This window comes from Pimephales promelas, chromosome 5 (assembly GCF_988280905.1).
Source record: "Pimephales promelas chromosome 5, fPimPro1.hap1.1, whole genome shotgun sequence".
NCBI lineage: Eukaryota > Metazoa > Chordata > Actinopteri > Cypriniformes > Leuciscidae > Pimephales > Pimephales promelas.
The window spans coordinates 38,526,492-38,548,203 of record NC_142773.1 but is presented as its reverse complement, the minus strand read 5'-3'; the positions used below and the strand labels follow the sequence as shown (position 1 = coordinate 38,548,203).

The 21,712-nt window shown below is 34.4% G+C and overlaps 1 protein-coding gene across 2 annotated transcripts; it reads right to left on the bottom strand.

Moving 5' to 3' along the window:
• Positions 1–36: 36 nt before the first annotated feature.
• sh3gl1a (SH3-domain GRB2-like 1a) lies at positions 37–21,160 on the bottom strand. Of its 2 annotated transcripts, XM_039676800.2 has the most exons (10): positions 20,940–21,159; positions 13,416–13,484; positions 12,426–12,498; positions 11,525–11,668; positions 11,039–11,172; positions 10,369–10,527; positions 7,940–8,043; positions 6,671–6,804; positions 5,502–5,546; positions 37–3,753 (listed from the first exon to the last, which is right to left on the bottom strand). In XM_039676800.2, the coding sequence occupies exons 1-10, from the start codon at positions 20,982–20,984 to the stop codon at positions 3,560–3,562; spliced, it is 1,101 nt and encodes a 366-aa protein (XP_039532734.1). In that variant the 5' UTR covers positions 20,985–21,159; the 3' UTR covers positions 37–3,559. The 2 variants fall into 2 exon arrangements, with proteins under 2 accessions (XP_039532734.1, XP_039532735.1); XM_039676801.2 differs by lacking the exon at positions 5,502–5,546 and having other exon boundaries at positions 20,940–21,160.
• Positions 21,161–21,712: the final 552 nt, after the last annotated feature.

Here is a 21,712-nt window from a genome sequence, read left to right as displayed (position 1 = left end):
CGGTGAGAGAAACCCGCTAAAGAAAACACAGACAACTACAGTTTCCACCTTTATTTAAAATGAAAAATATACAAATGTTCCCTGCACATTTTTATAACAAAACATAAATCACAAATGGATTACGCAGGAAATACTGATTCAGAGAAGCAACACATGAATGTCATAAAACTTGAGGCCTAACAATGTTTACCAGGCACAAGCAAGATTTTCCATTACATAAATACATTCTACCCATAATAAAATATTACTTTTAAATGTAGTGTGGGCAAAATCAGAAAGCATGTAATATACTGAGCAGCATTGAGAAACGTGCAAGCTAATATAGGGTTAACTCAGAGCAAGACTGAACCTGATACAAAAGTGATCTAACACACAGATGCAAGCAAAGCAATGCGTTTATTCAGTACTTTACAAAAGCTGGTCACAATAATGGTTTCGGGGTTACCTGACTTGACTAATTCAAATAAAAGAGAAAGAGGTCTGCTCAAATCATTTTGTGTCATATTTGTACGTTCACTCCAGAGTACATTACATGTATTGACGTATCACCGCATTATGATGCAAAACAATATACAATACGCTCTGAATCAGTTCTGATTTACTACTTTTACTACAGTAACTCTGGACAGATCAGTTTTCAATGGTCCCTCTTTTCATGATTCCAGCAACCGTTTACGGTTGTAAAGAAAGCTGAAATATGATCATTAAGAATATGCCCTGATGATCTAAACCGGTCTATTTTCTTTATTTGGCATGCTGTTCAAAGAAACAATCTAAAACTCTATTGAGCGTCATCGTCATCCTAACCGTGTCCTTTAAAAAAGTGGCGGTATTTAATTCCATGTTCTACGGAGGCCCTGATGGGACATGGTGATGGAAACCGATACGAGATCGGAGGAAAGATCATACGTCAATGCGTTCTAGTTCTGCACTAGTTTTGCAAGGCAACACAAAAGCTTTGAAATCATTTTTTTCCCCACCAAGTCCCTTTAAAGGGATAGTTCACTTTGAAATTCATTTTTGGTATGTTTTAGCTTACCTCAAGGGCATCCAATATGTAGGTGTCTTTGTTTCAATTTTGATATTTTTAGGTCAAACCATTCCTGTCTGTCAGTCATATTATGGAGGTCTATGGTCACCACCTCAAAGAGCATGCACAGAGAAGTCCAAATTAAACATGATTTAATGACTCGTAAATGTAAGTACACATTGATGGCCTAAGACACGAAACGAGCGGTTTGTGCGAGAAAACGAACAGTATTTATATCGTTTTTACCTCTTGTAACCACAGCCACGTCCAAGTGATCTGAGGCCGCGGACGCTTCGGTCTGTGCAAGTGCCGGAAGTGATCTCTTTGGAAGTGAAGAAGAATTCGCACGAGCATACGTAATTTTTTTCAATTCTTACCTACAATTTTTGTTTAGTGTAAATGAGTGACGTACACACGGGAGAGATCACTTCCAGGGGTTTTCGGCGCTTGCGCAGTCCGAAGGCTACCGCCCTCAGACCACTTAGATGCGACTGTGGTAACAAGAGTTAAAAACAATATAAATACTGTTTGTTTTCTCACACAAACCGCTCGTTTCGTGTCTTAGGCCATCAATGTGTGCTTACATTTACGAGTCATTAAATCATGTTTAATTTGGACTTCTCTGTGCATGCTCTTTGAGGTGGTGACCATAGACCTCCATTATATGACTGACTGACTACAACGGTTTGGCCTAAAAATATCAAAATTGAAACTACTGCGGAAACAAAGACACCTACATCTTGGATGCCCTTGAAGTAAGCTAAAACATACCAAAAATTTATTTCAAAGTGAACTATCCCTTTAAGGGCTCCGTAGCTGTTTAACTACAACTTGACATTTGCAGTTATTATAGAGTATATCTTCAAAATCATAAAGTATTCTACAAAGGGTTTAATAATGTCATTATTGAAAAGACTAACAGAAAATCTGAGATAAATACAAAAATATATCATGTAAACATTTGCTAGGTACAGTTTATCCACAGCGACTTTATAAATGCACGGTTTATAAATGCATTCTTAAGTCAACACTTTGTGCAACAATGTTTTTACCGAGAAATTTGCTGAATAATATGAATAAGTCCCTATGAGTTTAGCTGTACGGTAGGCCTAAAGCAAACACACCTTTCCCTGAGAGACAGAAACTGAACCAGGGTTAGCTAGAGGGAACTTCTGAATTCCCTTTTTGAGAAAGGGTAATAAAACCATAAACCCAGAAGACAAACAATCTGGGCTTAAAATCACAACGCTACGAGGCTTTAATGTGTCTTCCACAACAAAACGGTTCTCGAAAACACCAGTACGGCGCGGAAGAGGATTTATAAAGGTTCCTTTTTCCATAGAAAAGATCAGGAGGTGGAATCATGTGTAAAAAAGAAGAAAAGAAAAGCCAAACCAATTGTTATCGGAGGTCTACATAGATACAAACTGCCTCACAAACAGCTGGATTTACCGCATTTACATACTCATTTATAAATAGAATTGAGGATTTATAGGAATAGTTTTCTCTAATTATTAACTCACCCTCATATCCTTGCAAAACCTTATGCCTTTTCAGTGTAATGAAACTGAATATGTTTAGAGCAACATGAGGGTGAAAGCTAAATATTAGGTTCAGCTAAATATTAATTTCTATATTTAGATGAACCTAATCTCTGTTTAATGCTCATGCAAAGACAGTTTTTTTTTTTTTTTTTTATTAATGACCTCTTTTGTTTATTCTGAACATAACATTAAACTCAATGCTGACGAAATTATTAATGCACAGCATTTAAAGGGATAGTTCACCCAAAAATGTTGAACTCACCCTCAAGTTGTTTCAAACCTGTATGAGTTTCTTACTCCTCCAGAACACAAAAGAAGATATTTTATAGTATTTTGTATCATAGTATCTTGTTTTATGTAAAGAAATTCACAGGTTTAACAACTTGAGGGTGAGTAAATGACAGATTTTCATTTATTGGGTGATCTATCCCTTTAAGATAAACCCAATACAACTAAAGCCAATGGGAAACGGTCAGTTCATCTTTCATGTGAATCAAACGAATTACCATGACCATAACAATTGCATTATTAAATATAAAATCATTTCTATTCTTACAGCTGAGCTTTTCGCCGGTCAGAAAGAGCTGATCCCTGATTGGCCGGCGGATTATACATGGCCAGCCACTAGAGGTCAGTGATTACCAACAAAAGACATTTCTTATACAGTAAAGATGCACCTGAGTGCATTTGTAAGCAAGTAACATCATTATAGGAAACTGATATTAAAATAATATCCCTTGACTCTGGAATGAACACTCCCAAAACGGATTTATCTTTAACATACTTCTCAATGATGTTTATTGTACTTTAGGGTTATACAACGCTGGACCTCAACCCTATAAAAAAATACCCAGACACATACTGTATCTCTTTCAGGAGGTCAAAGTGCACACAGTGAAATACAAGTCACAAATCTTCCCCTTTTTTCCCTGTCTGTCTGTACCTGACATTGCACTGTCCCGTGCTGTTTTCTGTGTGTGTGAGATCAGTGCCGCAGGGGCACCATCACCTCCACGTAGTTACAGGGGAACAGTCCCACCTGTCCGCGCAGGCTTCCCTCGTACCAGTTCTCGTCGATCTGATTGGTCAGCGTGATGACGTCGCCCTCGTTGAAGCCAAGCTCTCCGTTGTTCTCCGGTTCAAAGTCGTACAAAGCCTTGCAGCACGGCTGATCTGTCGCTATGGAGACCAACGAATGTTTGAGAATAGAGAGGAGAAAGGGTGAAGATGCACACAGAGAGAAAGAGAGAGGAAAAGTTAACAGAAACATCAAAAAATGACAGAAATTTAAATTAGTGGACTGATTATTGTAAGAACAGATGAGGAACAATAAATTCAATTCTTTAACTGATATTTTTTTTTGAGAGAATATGGTGCACATTTTTTAAAATAAAATATATTCTATTTATTAGTAAAACTATATTTTATGAAGTTGTGCAACCATGTTATATAACTGCATTTTATAAAGCAGATTTGTGTCATTGTTAATTCAAGCAATAAACAAAGTAATCTTAATTCTACATGAATTAAAATGTTAAATTATAATATAGTAATACAAACAAAATGACCAAAAAAAAAAAATCTAAATCATATTTTTTTTTTTAAATAGTCATGTGTATTCATGTAATCTTAACAATATAATACTATAATAATACAATTCTAGGTTAAAAAGTTAAATAATAATATATTGTAATAAATAATAAAAGGTTGAATAAGTAATATATTGTAATAAAATATAATTCATACAAATAATAAAAAAAAAAAAATTATTATTAAAAAATAAATTAAAAATTAGTACTCTATCTATCAATCTATCTATCTATCTATCTATCTATCTATCTATCTATCTATCTATCTATCTATCTATCTATCTATCTATCTATCTATGTGTGTAAACATGCATGCATATACACACACACACACACACACACACATATATATATATATATATATATATATATTACACATACATACATATATACACAGATACATGTATACATACATATATATATATATATACATATATATATATATATATATATATATATATATATATATACACACACACACATACATACATATTTATATATATATATAAATACAATATAATAATAAAAAAGTATGGTATCAAGGTTGAAAGTTCTTGGTTTGTAGTTATTAATAAACCTATATTTCCCATAAATTACAGAATTATTTTTCTTACACTAATCTAATGCAGTCAACACTAAAATTAGTGTAAAAAATGGAGAGTTGATGCGCTTTAAACTGGCTTCATTCCAAACTGTTACTTTTATGTTAGAAAACAGTTTCTCTCCCCAAAAGAACCAGGGATTGGAGCCTTTATAAGAATAAAATGAAATAAAAAGACAGCAATTTGTACTAAACTTGTGGAAAGAGCTAATGTGCTAAATTGTCTTTGATGAAAACTGACATCCACAAACATTTTTAGCATTTTAAGCACATGCACTACTACAACATTCATGCAAAGGTGTGCCTCAAGAAAGTTAAACGAATAGATAGATTTATTTAAAAAAGGACAGTTCTGCCACCTCCAAACATGCAGGCCACAAAAGGATCAATAGTAGCTCTCAAGCAATCCAAACTCACCGCACACAAGACAACAGGCAGATCACTATGTGGAACAGCAGCTTGTTTGTGTATGCGTGAGATGTTCAACAACTGGTTTTAATTCAGAACTTATTCAAGCTCCCTGCTGGATGATTCAACATAGGAAGGGAAAATAAATGTGTCAAACAAACAGCATCTCATTTACATGAGTGAACTGTCTGTGCTCATCACGGGTGTGTAATATGTGGGAGTGTAATTAGCAGGAGGGTGATTCACACCGCTCGGTTTCAATAGGGATTGAGGCTGGGATAGAGTAAAAGCCCTTCACCATGTCAAGTGTGTGCTTGTATGCGACTCACAATTACGTTTTTGCCGTGAAGATGTCCTGTTAAAGGAGGGGGCCGCTGACGTAAAAGAAAAACAATAGTCAGTCTCTGCATGGCCACACACACACACACACACACACACACACACACACACACACACACACACACACACACACACACACACACACACACACACACACACACACACAAGGAGAGGCATCAAATACTCACATCTATCCACAACAACATGCATGATTGAAATTTCTTTATGCAGAGAATAACTAGGTGACCTTCTACACCTTGTGACATTTGCAAAAAATGTTCTGTATAATACAGAGCACTGAGAGAAATAATGTATCCCACAATGCAACACCAGTGTTGTTGGCTAAAACCTGAAATATAGTTACTGAAATATAGCTGAATTAAAATAAAAACATATGATGAAAAACTAAAATAATAAATGTTGCCTTGGCAACTACCTGAAATAATCTAGATGAAGTACTACAATTACTAATCACAAAACTGAAATAAAAATAAATATAAATATTAAAATCAAAAATGACAAAAGCCCCCCAAAAAACAAATAAATAAAAAATACAAAATAAATACATACATATAAAAAATAAATTAATAAACAAACTATAAATAAATAAAAATACATAAATAAATCAAAATAAATCAAAATAAAAAATATAAATAAATAAAAATAAATTAAAAAATGAACAAATAAATAAAAATAAATAAATAAATGAACAAATAAATATAAAAAAATTAAAACAATAAATAAATTAAAAATAAATAAATTAAAAAAATTTGACTCAATTTCTATGGCCCCATTAACACTGTATGGTTCAAGTGACCCAAATGCAGGGTTGTTTCAGAAATAAATCTGTGTTTGAAGGCATTTTATATTATGGGGATATGTTGGTCCATTGGTCTTGGTTAACATGATTTTTAGAAGATTTTTCAAAAAAAATGTATGTATAGAAAATTGCATGATTAACCTTTCCTGAAGGTCTTTTGCACACATAATGGCTTTTCATTTCATTTCAACCATTATCATTCACATTGTGACTCCCTGAAGAAATCAAATTTAAATCAAATCTAGTCCACCAAAAAAATGTAAAGGTAAAGGCTGTAAATGGCTGTGTGCTGAATCATGTCTAAATGAAGCCTATTGTAAATGAACAGGACAAGCTCACCTGCGGCTGGGTGCGAGGACGACGCAGCTGACGGGTTCCAGCCTCCGTTAGAGTCTTCTGACTCTGAATAATCAAAACTGGGTCTGGACACAGGCATCCGTTTCTGCCGCGGCTGAGACTGGGCCTTGTTTACTCTGCAAAACACACGCAAACATGAACATAAATCCATGCACACAAACACACACAGCTTGCAACCAGGTAAACCATGTATCAGGGGCTGAAAATAGTTCCCCAGAACATTTTTCAGAGGTCATATGGACTTCTTAAAGTGATACTCCACTTTTTTTGGAAATAGGCTCATTTTACAACTCCCCCAGAGTTATTTAGAAGAATATCATTAACCAGAACGTTTCTGGTCCCATTGACTTCCATAGTATATATTTTTTCCTACTATGGAAGTCAATGGGACCAGAAACTGTCTGGTTACGGATTCGATAAACCCAACTGTTTAACACTGGGGGAGTTGTAAAATGAGCATATTTCCCCCCAAAAAAGAGGGGGGAAGTATGTGTGACTACGTCACAAAACTGTGGACTCCACTGTAAAAAAATATTTTCAAGATTTGTTATCACAACATATTTTCTTTTGTCAAATCAACTTTATAATAATTAATTTAGTTGAGATAACTTATTATTTTGAGTTTCTGATGATTAAATGAATCTCCTTCATTGTATTAACTCACTTTTTCCAGTTCAATCAACTTAAAATTTTAAGGCAACCCAGATTACTTACTTTTTTAAGTTAAACCAACAATATGTTTTACAGTGTAGTAATCACAACATTTTTTTCTTTTGTCAAATCAACTTAAATAATTTATTTAGTTCAGATAACATATAATTTTGAGTTTCTGATGGTTAAATCATTCTCCTTCATTGTATGAACTCACTTTTTCCAGTTCAATGAAGTTAAAATTAAGGCAACCAGGTTACTTACTTTTTTAAGTTAAACCATCAATATTTTTTTACAGTGTAGAAGGATTGAGGTTTTCGGGTGCCATTTGGGACGGCCAATGATGCTAGGTAGGGGTGTTTGCAAGGTTGTTTGAAAATATTTTCTTTGTAAATCTTTGTGCTTTTGCGTCCTATTTGAAGCTTGAAAGCTTTTGTCCCCATTCATTGTAATTGCATAGGAAAAAGTGGCCAAATATGTAAACTCAAAATTTCTCCTAATGTGTTCCAGAGAAGTAATAATGTCAAATGGTTTTGGAAGGAATTTTAATTTATGTGATGAAGGCAGATACTCTTGCAATGATGCATGTTCATCTCTAACCTCTCTCTCATCCTCTCTGCCAACTCCTCCAGGACCTCCACAGACTGTTTGTGAAACTGCAGCTGAGATTCGACCAGAGCTGCGAGCTGACTCACCTGCTCCACCTACAAACACACAGACACACATGTACAACTCATTAAAAGATGTTATTCCTTTGGGAAAAAAAGAGCTGCAATCTGTAAGCTATATAAAACACAAATCCGATTTTTTGTTTTCTAAAAATACCAACACATCCTTCATCAGTGGTTACAAGAGGTAAAAACGATATAAATACACGTTTCGTGTCTTAGGCCATCAATGTGTACTTACATTTACGAGTCATTAAATCATGTTTAATTTTGACTTCTCTGTGCATGCTCTTTGAGGTGGTGACCATAGACCTCCATTATATGACTGACAGACACGGTTTGACCTAAAAATATCAAAATTGAAAATACTGCGGAAACAAAGACACCTACATCTTGGATGCCCTTGAGGTAAGCTAAAACATACCAAAAATTTATTTTAAAGTAGGGCTGTGCAAAAATTAATTGCGATTAATCGCATCCAAAATAAAAGTCTGTGTTTACATAATATATTTGTGTGTGCTGTATATAATTATGTTGTATATATAAATACACACACATGCATGTATATATTTAAGAAAAATGTGTTATTCATATATAAAATATTTATATTTATATAATATAGATTATGTATTTATAAATATATACAGAATTTAAGCACAAATAATTCTTAAATATATACATGCATGCATAGGTATTTATATATACAAAATAATTATATACAGCACACACACAAATACATTATGTAAACACAGACTTTTATTTTGGATGCAATTAACTGCTCTGCAAATTAACTTCGCAATTAACTTTTGCACAGCCCTATTTTAAAGTGAACTATCCCTTTAAAAGACAAAACATCATATTAAAATATCAAATATCATTGGACTGCATGACAACTACATATTCATGTATCACAGTATTTGGATGGTACTTCCATGGCACACTGAGAAACTTTTTGTTAGCTAACATCAATAACTTTGTTTAATTACAGACCCGTGCTTAAGATCGATCTGGCAAAGAATCAGAAATATCCCGAAGTTTTCTCCGGGCTGCAGTCCAGTGTCGATAAAAACAGACTGATAAATGTGTTGGCTCAGCAGACTGTCTGGAAAATATCCAGCACTCACTGATGTGGATCACTTTAGCAACATTACAATTATATGACTCTGGGTGGCCCTGGGCTATAAAAACGATCCAACAGGGGATCTTTTGATTTTTAGTAGTGTTTTTCTCAGGCAAGCATCACTTGGGATTGGTGAAATTAAATTTCAGCATGAAACCCATCCTGCACTGTTTGTGCTACGGATATTAATGATTTGCTCAAATCGTGAGGCTTATTAGAAGAGATATGACGTTACTTTAAAACTTATGTTGGTTGCACTTTTTTTTTTTTGGTTAGTTAGTTTGAGAGTGATCGCCATCCACTGTATTTATTTATTTTTTTAGTTTATTTAAGGCAGGGTATACACTGAAGATTTCAGGTTTGTTGGCAACAGTATCTCACGTAAGTCTTTAAACACGCAACATATACATGGGAAACAGGACTGTAAAATGAAGTGCTACCCTCATGTTTTTGAATTGTAAAACTAAAACTACTGCATTCCTTTTTTTCATATTATATCTTTCATTTTATTTTTTAATGTTTCACCATTGTAAATCATAGCTAACAATTCATTTTCAAACGATTTGAGTTTGTAAGGTTTTTCCGAAAAGGAAATATAACGTTACAAATTACATTTTGCAAAACACATTAGTACCTCAATAATAACATTGATGTTTCACTTTTAACAAAATTGATTTGTGTATTTTGTGACTGATAACCATTAAAGTTGCAATATGTAATATTGACAGCTAGCAGTTGAAATGGCTACTGTTAAAAATTTCTGAGAGAGTTGCGGGTTGCCAGATTGAGGACACGGGAATGAGAGCAATTGAATATGGAAAGCAACAAGTAACAACTACTGTATACGTTTGCAATGCTTGTATTGCCTTCCATAGCTGCAATACGGTGTGTTTTCCACTAACTGGCAACCCAGGATGTTTAAATACTATTGGATAAATTGGCAGTAGGCGGGGTCAAACAGATCAAAACAAAAACAGACATGGAATGCACATGTCAAAGTAGAATAACTGGGTTGGTTGTAGCATTGCTTTTTAGAGAAACAAGTATTTGAACATATTGTGGTATTTTTATGCTTTAGTACAGGCAAAATTACATACAGCACCTTTAAAGACAGCTAAAAATAAACCACATACTAAGTGTCAAAATAGTCACCACAGTGTAAGGTCCATACTGTATATCAGTACCGTTCAGCACCTTAAAACGAAGAGTTCAGAGCCTCTAATAGGCTGAAGTGAGCTTACGTCAGTATCCAGAAGGTTCTGCATGCTGGTTTCAGCTACATCTTTGGACTCTTCGAACTTCTCCACCGCCAGCCTGAGCTCCTCATCTGGAATCTTCCCCTGACGCTTCTTCTTGTAGTCATAATCCAGTCGACGGCCCTCCAGTTTCTTCAGGTGATGCTGAAGGAAAACCAGAGCATATTATTATTATTATTATTAGACCTACAGGTTAAGAATTACACTAATCATTTCTGAAAAATGCTAGTGAGACAAAAATATGCAGAGGTTAGCCAATCACAAGAGAGGTAATTTGCATGTCCTAAATGTACAGTAAGGTTGGAAAATGACCATGAAAACTCAAGTAAGGCTTTTTGCAGTGCAGAAACCTCATCCTTAACTAACTAAGACTTAACATATTGGGAAAAATTATATAATAAAAAGTGTGCCCTTTAAATCATATTATTGTCTTTCTTATTTCAAAATTCTAAAAAAAGATTTCTGTGAATAAATAGTATGAAATTATTATTATTTTTATTGTGATCTTGTCTTTTTATAAAATTTGTCAGTTAGTTTTCATAATAATATGCATTTTCTTAATTACAATCCTACACAAGTGCTCAAACATTTAGCCAATGAATTATGAATTATACATTTAATCAATAAACTCTGATTTCAAAAAGGAGTTTTCCACCTGTATGTCTTTAAGGTCCTTATCGACTATAGTTTGGAAAGGGTCGATGAAGTTCTGTTTGACGTCAATGTCCAGAGAGTCTTTCACTTCTGCCAGTCTCTTCATGGCCTCTCCCATCTCCACTAAAGCACCACCTATAGATCGGGTGTAGAACATGAACAAAAATATTATGCAAAAAATAAACAGAAAGATACGGAAATTTCCGGAAAATGCGTATTGCGTTCACTTGAGGGAACAAAATCTACTCTGTTTTTCTGAATTAACGAGTTAATTATCTAAAAAAATTATAAGTAACTCATTAATTAATAAAAACAGAATGAAACAAAGGCTTTCAAAAACATTATAGATAATTAAATCATTAATTCAGAAAAACTGTTTCATGTTTCGCTGTTTTTGTTTTTGCCAAATAATCCAAATGAAATATGCTGTACAGTTTCCCAGTTTTTTTTTTTTTGTAATGCTTATGAGAAAGAAGATTCCTCTTACCAAAGTTGTTGTCCTCTCCCAAGTCTCGGCCGTATTTGAGCATACACTCTCCCAGAAGGCCCTCTGCCTGTGGATAACCTGGGCTTTTCACCTGCCCACGCATCTTAGACACGGTGTTCACCATGGTCAGTCTCGCTCTTGATGCTGACAGAGGAATACAAAGAAATATACACTGCAAAAAAAACCTAACTATGTCATCTTTTTCCATAACAAATATCTAAATAGTCTTACATTTACATGAGATTTAAAGGAGTAGTTCACTTTTGAAAAAAACTTTTGCTGATAATTTACTCACCCCCATGTCATCCAAGATGTCCATGTCATTCTTTCTTCAGTCAAAAAGAAATTAAGGTTTTTGATGAAAACATTCCAGCATTTTTCTCCATATAATGGACTTCAATGGGAACCAAACGGTTCAAGGTCCAAAAGACACTTTCAGTGCAAACTGCAAACTGTTCAAAGGGCTTTAAATGATTCCAGACGATGAATAAGAGTCTGATCAAGCGAAACGATCGCTCATTTAACAAAAAACCCCCGAAACGAACGAATTGACTCGGAAAAAGACTCGTTCACTTTGATGAACAAGTTCGAACAGGAGAGTCACGAAAGTGCATCGCAGTACAGAGCAAGGCGACTAATTGAGCTTATAAAACATAAACTTTGTTTTTTTTTTAATGAACTTGAACCGCTTGGTTCCCATTGAGGTCCATTATATGGAGAAAAATCCTGGAATGTTTTCATCAAAAAACCTTAATTTCTTTTCGACTGAAAAAAAGACATGGACATCTTGGATAACAAATTATCAGCAAACTTTTTTTAAAAGTGAACTACTCCTTTAACATGTGATTATTAAATCTGTATATTGTATTTGACTTTGGGGAATATTTTGTCAATGTTTCACCTGGGTTGGGCTGCAGGTATTCAGCAGTTTTGCAGAGCACTTCTGATATGGCTTTACTGGTGATGTCAGCCTTCTGTGAAGCACAAATGTCAGAGTACAGGTGTGTGTCTTTACGTCACACGGTCAACAGAGACCACACACACTTTGACAGCACTCACAGACAAACAAAGTGAGACGGACTTGAAACAATCAGCAGCGGTCACACCTACTGACACATTCAGAAAGCTGACTGATACTGAGATAAAGGAATAGTCCCTGTTCTTTACAATGTGAGCTTGACAGACTGCATTTGTGGTCTGTTGTGGCTTACCACAGAAAATCATGCAAATTATGTGTTTCAAAGGAGAAATGTGAAGCTTGTGTGTTTTTTTAAAACTCTTAAAGGAATTCCTCTGAAAAAAGAATGAACTATAAAGGAGCTTTGAGTTATGAGCTGTAAATTTGTCATTTTGAATTGGGGCCATTTCACTAGGTGACGGATATTTTGGTTACTCATTACTGACGCAATTCCTGTGGGCGGAAAAGGAATTAACCACTTTTTTATTAAAGCCAGTATTTGTCAACATTTAACAACAAAACGTGATTTCTGAGGATAAAATATCTCATATTTATCATGTACTGTTAAAAATAGTATCACATGGATTGGAATATACGTATGGAAATGATATGCAGATGACATTGTGCATAGTAAATGAAGGCTCCATGTATGGTTATTTCAAGGATATGGAGTAGAGATGCATGTACACATATAAATCTGAAAACGTTTGTGCGTACACGAAATCTAGCTTTTGTGAGTAATCCACTTTTAGGATGAAATCTACAAAAAGTTTTATTTTTTATGATTATTTGTGTAGAGGATGTTTCTGGCCAATTTTTTTGTCAAAATAAATTATTACAAAAACTTTCAATAAGTAGGAAGAAGAAAGTGTTGATCATATTTAAGAGAACTTGAACATTGCTATCACAATGTGAATGTTAAAAATGTGTTACCTTCTCAAGGTCTTTGAAGTCCTCATCCAATTTGGTTCCCTCTGCACCTCCCACCTTCTCACTCACCATCTAAAACACATTCACATTATTATTTTTTTTTTAAACCACCAAACTAATGATATTTTATATCCCCTAGCGATAACCATTACAGAAAACATTTAGCGTTTTTTATTAAAACTTTATTTTGGTATTGGGCTAACAGAGAATAAGAGAAAACAGAAAACATGCATGAGCATCAAACCACAATTGTGAGATTGTATGATAAAGTATTCAAATACAAGAAAGGTTCAATGAATTGCAAATGTAAAGACAAAGAGATCAGCTCTTAGATCTTTCATCTAAATACCGGGTGCACATTCAGCTCACGTTACAGAACGAGCAAGAAAGAGCAATGATGTTTGGCATGTAAGGAACTTAAATGGTTGCCTTTGGGGGTTCACAATCACATAAGAATCTTGTGTCACAAACTCTATAAAATGTATTTAAAGGAGTAGTTCACTTTTAAAAAAATATTTTGCTGATAATTTACTCACCCCCGTGTCATCCAAGATATCCATGTCATTCTTTCTTCAGTCGAAAAGAAATTAAAGTTTTTGATGAAAACATTCCAGGATTTTCCTCCATATAATGGACTTCATTGGGAACCAAACGGTTCAAGGTCCAAAAGAGAGTTTCAATGCAAACTGCAAACTGTTCAAAGGGCTTTAAACGATTCCAGACAATGAATAAGGGTCTTATCAAGCGAAACGATTGCTTATTTAATAAAAAAAACAACAACAAAGTTTAAGTTTTATAAACTCAAATGCTTGCCTTGCTCTGTTCTGTGATGCTCGTTCGTGACTCTCCTGTTCGAACTCGTTCATCAAAATGAACAAATCATTTTCTGAGTCAATTGGTTCATTCAACAAACGAAATGAACGAATTGACTCAAAAAAAGATTCATTCATTTTGATGAATGAGTTCAAACAGGAGAGTCACGAACGCTCATCACAGAACAGAGCAAGGAGAGCATTTGAGCTTATAAAACGTAAACTTTGTTATTATATTTTTTTAAATGAGCGATCGTTTCGCTTGATAAGATCCTTATTCATCGTCTGGAATCATTTAAAGCCCTTTGAACAGTTTGCACTGAAACTGTCTTTTGGACCTTGAACCGTTTGGTGCCCATTGAAGTCCATTATATGGAGAAAATGCTCAAAAATGCTTTTTCATCAAAAACCTTAATTTCCATTCGACTGAAGAAAGAATGACATGGACATCTTGGATGACATGGGGGTGAGTAAATTATGAGCAAAAGTTTTTTTTAAAGTGAACTACTCCTTTAAAGCACATGCTCAAGTGGGCATTACAGGTTTGCGGCGTCTGTGCAACGTTTCCCAATTCCAATCCTACTCTACTCGGATGTCTATCCATCTAATTATTATAATCATCTAATGTAAAGTAAATCCATCTAATAATATCCATCCAGGTAAAAACTCAAATAAAGTGTCTCAGTTTTAGTGAAATTCAAATCATTTAGAGACATGGTGGTAATAGCACACTCTCCTCAGCCTTAGCAAACACTACTAATAACTAGGGTTGGGTATCGAGAATCGAGTATCGATTGGAATCAAGACTAACTTTTAGTTTTTCCCGGAATCGTTCAAAAGTTAAAATTTCGATTCCTAGTTTCGATATTCACAGTCCGCCGAGCGGAAGAAGAAACCGCTGAACAACACCAACGAAGAAGCGTCTACCGGAAGTGTTGGCATAACCACGCGAGTCGAACATGAGTACCTTACGTCGGCGTTCCAAAGTGTGGCTTCACTTTTCTAAAAATAACGAAATCTCGGCAAAATGCAAAATTTGTGACAAAAGGAGTATTTTTAGAGAAGGAGTATTTCCTTCAGAAAGGAGTATTTCCTTCAGAAAGGCCGTTGGTTAGCAAGGTTAGCTAAACTTTTTGACCCTGCCTCTTAAAAGAATCGGAATCGAGAATCGTTAGGAACCGGAATCGAAACAAGGAATCGGAATCGAGAATCGTTAGGAACCGGAATCGAAACAAGGAATCAGAATCGAGAATCGTTAGGAACCGGAATCGAAACAAGGAATCGGAATCGAGAATCGTTAGGAACCGGAATCGAAACAAGGAATCGGAATCAGAATCGTTCAAATTCAAACGATACCCAACCCTACTAATAACACTTGTGCGTGGAAGAGAAAAAAGAAATAAGAAAAGGGAAGGAAAAGAATTTGGACCAGGAATGGACCCTTGTGGAGTTTCCCATCTGAGCTCTTCCTGTTGTTCCTCAATGATCCTTCCTGTATGGGCGGCACAATCGCTTCTTTCACACACAAGCACCCCTCCTATATGAGCTGAACTCTCCAAACACAAACAGAGAAAGTATGTGTGGTGTATTGTTTTCAAATAAACAGGAAGCTTTTTGTGTACGCTCATCATCCCAAAGGGAAAATATTAAAACAAAAACAAACAGCACAGCCTGGGTGGTATAATCCAAGCTAAGAATTAGGCCTACTCTAAAAACAAAAATGTCTTAAAGGGATACTCCACCCAGAAATATAAAAAAGTGTGTCATCATTTAGCAAACTCAAGTTGTTGCAAACCTGTACGAGTTTCTTTCTTCTGCTGAACACAAAGGAAGATATTTTGAAGAATGATTGGAACTTTGGCACCATTGACGTTCATAGTATTATTTTTTGTACAATGGAAGTCAATGGTGCCAAACAACTGCTTGGTTTCAGTGGCTCTATATGTAGTTAATTAGATTTTTTTTTTTTGTTTTTGGGTGGAGTATCCCTTTAAGGCTGGAATACATTAAATTACTTCTGTGCATATTTTTTGACTGATTGTCAGTGTAGATATGTCTAGACTGACAATCGGGCGAGAAATATGCACAGAAGTAATTTAATGTGTGTGTTAACAGAAGTAATATGCACAGAAGTAATTTAAAGTGTCTAGCTGTTAACCCTAATGGTTAATAATATTGGTTTGAGTAAGGTAAACTTAAATAAACAAATTAGTTAAATCAAATTAAATTTTATGAGTATTTAGAACTTTCTTTTTTATTTGAGTTCACAAAACTGACACATTTTAAGTAATCTGAATTGCGATAATAAAAGCCAGGAATCTGTTTTGATTTAAGTTTGAGTTTGAAGTTTGAAATTTTAGTTTGAAACAAGTTTGCTTAATTTTTTTTTTTTTTTTTTAGGTTGATAATTTAAAAAAGAGCTTTCAGTAAGATTGTGTTTTGGCGTAGTACCAAACCATTAATTAAAAAAAATAATTATTTAAATAAAAAAAAAAAAAAAGTTAAATTTTTCTGTTAAAAATGACTGAACAGCACCAGATGTGATGTAGTGCATTCCAGCTCATCATCATCATTGTGAATTATTGTTACTGTCTAGTGCTTGATAATTGTTATTGTTGATTATCCATTAATTTCCATTTAAAAATTTATTGAACTAAACTAATTGTTGCGCACATCCCTAGTTGATTAGTATAGAAATATCATAGAAAAACATTCAAAACTCCCTACTGCCTTATTAACTCCTACTCATACTGACCAAATATTGAGCATATCAGTTTGCAAAACACACACACCCAGTCTTCAGAGAAGAGGAACATGTGTATTATTGACAGCCCTTCACACAATGGCTCTATTGTTTGGCTCCGAGCCGCTAGTGGCCTAATATGATTCAGACATAGGTGTGGACACACTGATCACACATATCAGTTTCCTGTAATATGACAAATGACTTCATATCCATTTCATAATATCAATCTCATCTTAAAGAAGTGCTTGTATTCATGTCAAGAAATCAAATCTAAGGTGATCTTGTGATCCACATTGTCAATATGGTTTCATAATTAATGCACAAATACTGACATTTTTGACAAATCCTGATGAACTGATATGATAAATCACTGTTATCACCATATAAAGATATGACTGCTGATATTGCTGCTGACTGATTATCCTTCACTTTATCTGGTGCAATGTCATTATTACATCCCATCCCACAACAGAACACTTATGTTTCTAGGAGACATTACCGGCTGTCGTTGAAACAACGGAGGATGGTGTACAGATCACTGAGGGCGGGGTCTATGCCACAACCACACTGTCAATCAAACCCCTTGCTCAATTCTACGTCACAAAGCGCCGAATCTTAGCACAGCTCGTTCTGAGACAGTGCAGATGATTTATTGAGATTGTAAAAAAAAAACACTGGGTGGATTTTTATCATTTTATGGTGATTTTGCTCACACATTTATGTTCAAACACCATGTAAAAGTGAATTTTGCATAATAGGTGCCCTTTAGCAGAGAGGTTTAGATCAAAATCTAAACTGGAAAAAAAAAAAAAATCAGGAAAAATTTCATGATATGAATAATTATCTCTGCCCTAACAGATCTGACAGCTTGGTTTCTAGCATGCAGGAACATCAGACATCAGCTTTACACAATAGAGACAATACAATAGGAAAAACGCAGCTTAGCTCACATGGAAATACAATTTAGTTAAAAACTCTCCAATAGCCAAGATGGAGCAATCTCTTGGTGCAATAAACACTTCTCTTGTCAACCTGTATGTAAATGCCACCTAGAACAAAAAAAGAGCAAGTGTGATAAAGAAAGTAAAGAGAGAGGGAGGGAAAAGTCTGAAAGAAAACACCTGGTCTTGGTGGGCAGGTTCTGTACTTGCTGTGAACAAGAATCCAGTCTGACGACTAAACTAAATACACACACCTCTTATAAATCTTTCACACAAATATAGTTTGTGTGCAGTGATCTGTATTTATCAATTTTTACATCTCAGATTGATTATTTAATCCACAATTTTCAAATCACTGTCTGTGGAGGATGATAAAGCCGCTAGAAACAGTTATATAAATCGTTAACAGTGGGACAACTGGCAATATTTGTATCTGCAAACAAATGACAGCATACTAGTATCCCGTCAGCAATATTTTTAATTGTCCACTGATGGACGTCTACACTGTAAAAAAACATTGTTGGTTTAACTTAAAAAATTAAGTAACCTGGTTGCCTTAATTTTAAGTTGATTGCACTGGAAAAAGTTAGAAGTAAACAAACTCAAAATAATAAGTTATCTGAACTAAATAAATTATTTGAGTTGATTTGACAAAAGAAAAAAATGTTGTGATAACAAATTTAGATTTTTTTTTTACAGTGTAGCTGTAAACCCTAATGCTTAAAAATTAATTGGTTTGAGTAAGGTGAACTTAAATAAACAAGTTAGTTCAATCAAATTAAATTTAATGAGTATTTAGAACTTTCTTTTTCATTTGAGTTCACAAAACTGACACATTTTAAGTAATTGAATTGTTTCATCGTTATGAATTTCATGAACTTGTTCCATATTATAATTTATTCGAAACTGGGCTGAGATTTCTATCCGCAGCATGCTTTGCCATGACTCTCGAAAGGGAGAGTAAATGTTTTATTGTGTTAAGTGGGAGATTTAGTAGCATTTAAGGTTTAGCTATGCTAATTTAGAAGAGCTTCTGTTAATGAGGGGTGGGTTACCAATCATGGTAACGAGTGGAGCATGAGCTTATTTTAATAACAGATAAATATTAAATGTTGTCTAATGCCATTCTCAATCATATATTGCCATGGTAACGCTATCAAAGCACTGTGTTTACCAATTAGCTAGATATGGGTAAATATTAAATAATATATGTTTCCACTACTAAAAATATTTAAATTGAGATTAGGTCTACATGATAAATTTAAATTATAGTTTAAGCTAATTATTTATATTTTTTAAGAGCAATTAAAATGTTTTAGGACAAAATAAAAAGCTGCCAATTCTGGTAACTTAAACCTTGAAAAAATTAAAAGTTATTATGCATCTAATCACCTCAATTTTTTTTTTTTTTTTTTTTTTTACCAAAGTCAAAGTTTTGCCAACTTATTCGGGTTTACAGTGCATCATATCTTGCAATCTTGAAAAAATGTCAAGTTAAATCTTATCAAATTTAAATGGTGACATAAGATCAAGATTTAACATGCTTTCTGTAAACTAAAGACAGACACAAGCCAGTAAGAAAAAAGTTAACTAATGACTAGTAAGTATGAACATCAAGAAGTTCTGCATTTTTAACCCTGCATGCTTTAAGTTTTATTTTAATAATGAGGCTCAGTGACTGTAAAACATCCTGTCCGACATTAAAATGCTTTCATCTGATTAATCTTCGACATGTAGGTGCACGTTATACTTGTTTTGCTTGAACAAAAAGGGTAAAGGAATGTTAGACTGGTTGAGGCCAAAACTTCAAGCAAATGTCTGAAATTGCATGTGCAAAAAGTGTGCACTGTGTTTTATAAACAGGCACTGTTTTGGAGTAGACAACATGGATTAAAAGCTAATCCAGCCACACAAAAAAAAGATATCTGAGAATCGCATTCAAAAACACTTCCTTTATCTGCCTGGCGTGGACTTAAACCACTAGATTCACAAGTATCTGAAAAAGGTTGTTTATCCATCACACAATGAAATAAATTATTATTCACACGGAAGAGAAAATAACTGAGGTAATTTGATTCAACTGCAGCTTTAGTCTTAACGAGGTACGATGTACTTAGGTACATTGCAACTGTTTGGGAAAATGGTGGGCAAAGAAATAATGGTATGATACAGGAATGCAAAGAAACAATGATCTATGATATTATATAATGATATATTGAAAATCATTATAGCAGTATTTGTACTGCCTATTATTTATTTTTGTATACCATATAAATCATCATATTGCAGTATTATTCAGCGTAATACAGTAAAACACACAAAAAATACCTTCAAAAGTAAAAGGTGCCACATGGTAATGCTGATTAGGTTGTTTTTTTTTTCTTTTTCTTTAGAGTAAAGAGAATTGGAGGATAAAATTTGCATAATCATCATGTGAATCACATCAAAAACAGTAGTGTGCTTCCTTCCTGCCCCAAAATACACAGCATATTAATTTGATCTGAACTCACATGTTGATCAAGGCATTGGAAAAAAACAAAAACATGTGCTGCAATGTTTTATGATCCTTGCCGTGCATTAACAGTCAGCAACCTGTTCTTTGATTGTGGCATATGTATACTTCAATCTAGAAATAGTAAAATATTTAAAGGTCTAACTTGGTTTATTCATAAAGTATTCTACTGGGTGACAAAGCTGTTTACTTAAAAACAAAACATATATTCAACTAAATTCCCACTAAGTGTCTTAAAATGTATTGAGCTGCCTAACGTTACCCAGACACGTTCAAAACGCACTTGTGATAGCCAAATATGCTGTCTATGTAGGGGGCTCACTACATTTTGAAACATAGCAGGCTTTAACTTTAACTTCACCACAGTGGAGATAGAAGACCCCGGATGAAACAGTTCAAACATGTTGAACAGACGCCGCAAATGTTTCTTTATGACTTACGGTATATTGTTTGTTTATTGTTGTATCTAACTTAGTCTGTGTATGCTCGTGCATCCGTTGACGTGGAAACACTCACCTGACTCGCTTTATAAAACTGTTTCTTCAGTCCGGCAACAGACATCTTTGCGTCGGATCCTTTCGCTTTGACGATTTGTAGATGTTATTTAATTCACCCAATATTTAAAAATGAATCTGTAGGCGTATAGAGCTGTGAAAAAAACTTTCACGGAATCAAAACTTCTTCTTCCTGTTCGGCCAGAGTTTGAACCTACAGTGAGTGCACGTCACAGGCAGGTCACTGCGACGCGACGCAAAACGCTCCCATACACGCGTCGCGTTTTACTCGCGTATGATAAGAGATCTCTGATTTGTCAACTGGTTGACTTTCTTCTAAGTTTTTTTGTGATGTGTTAATATTACGCGTTTACTACACTGTCTGCACTTTTGTATATCTGGCAAATTGCAATAGAAAAAACATAAACATACTATCTCAGAGCCAAAAATAGAAACTCTCCAGTCCAGCTTCCGGGTCTGTGAAAACAGTTTATCTTTATGTTTACCACACTTAAAACATTATGGACCGGTGTTGTGCCACCGGTTTCACAGACAAGGCTCAAGCCATAATTAGGCCTTAATTTAATTAGTACATTTAAGTAGTTTTTATGAACGTTCATTAGAAGAAGAAAATTACTTTAAAAAAAAAACTTAATTACTTAAAAAAAAACTGTTTTTGTGTACATCTTTTGAAACAAAACAATGTTGCTTTCAGTTAAAAAAGCTCAAACATCCATTTTAGTCTGGAACTTAAACTGGTCTGTGAAACTGCCCATAAGTTTGTTAGGCCGACAT

Coding starts and splice junctions, on each gene's coding strand:
- sh3gl1a (XM_039676800.2), bottom strand. CDS start 20,984: ATGTCTGTTGCCGGACTGAAGAAACAGTTTTATAAAGCGAGTCAG. Junction 8,044..10,368: donor AGAACCTTCTGGATACTGAC/GTAAGCTCACTT, acceptor GTGTGTTTGTAG/GTGGAGCAGGTGAGTCAGCT. Junction 6,805..7,939: donor GCAGAGAGGATGAGAGAGAG/GTTAGAGATGAA, acceptor TGTGTTTTGCAG/AGTAAACAAGGCCCAGTCTC.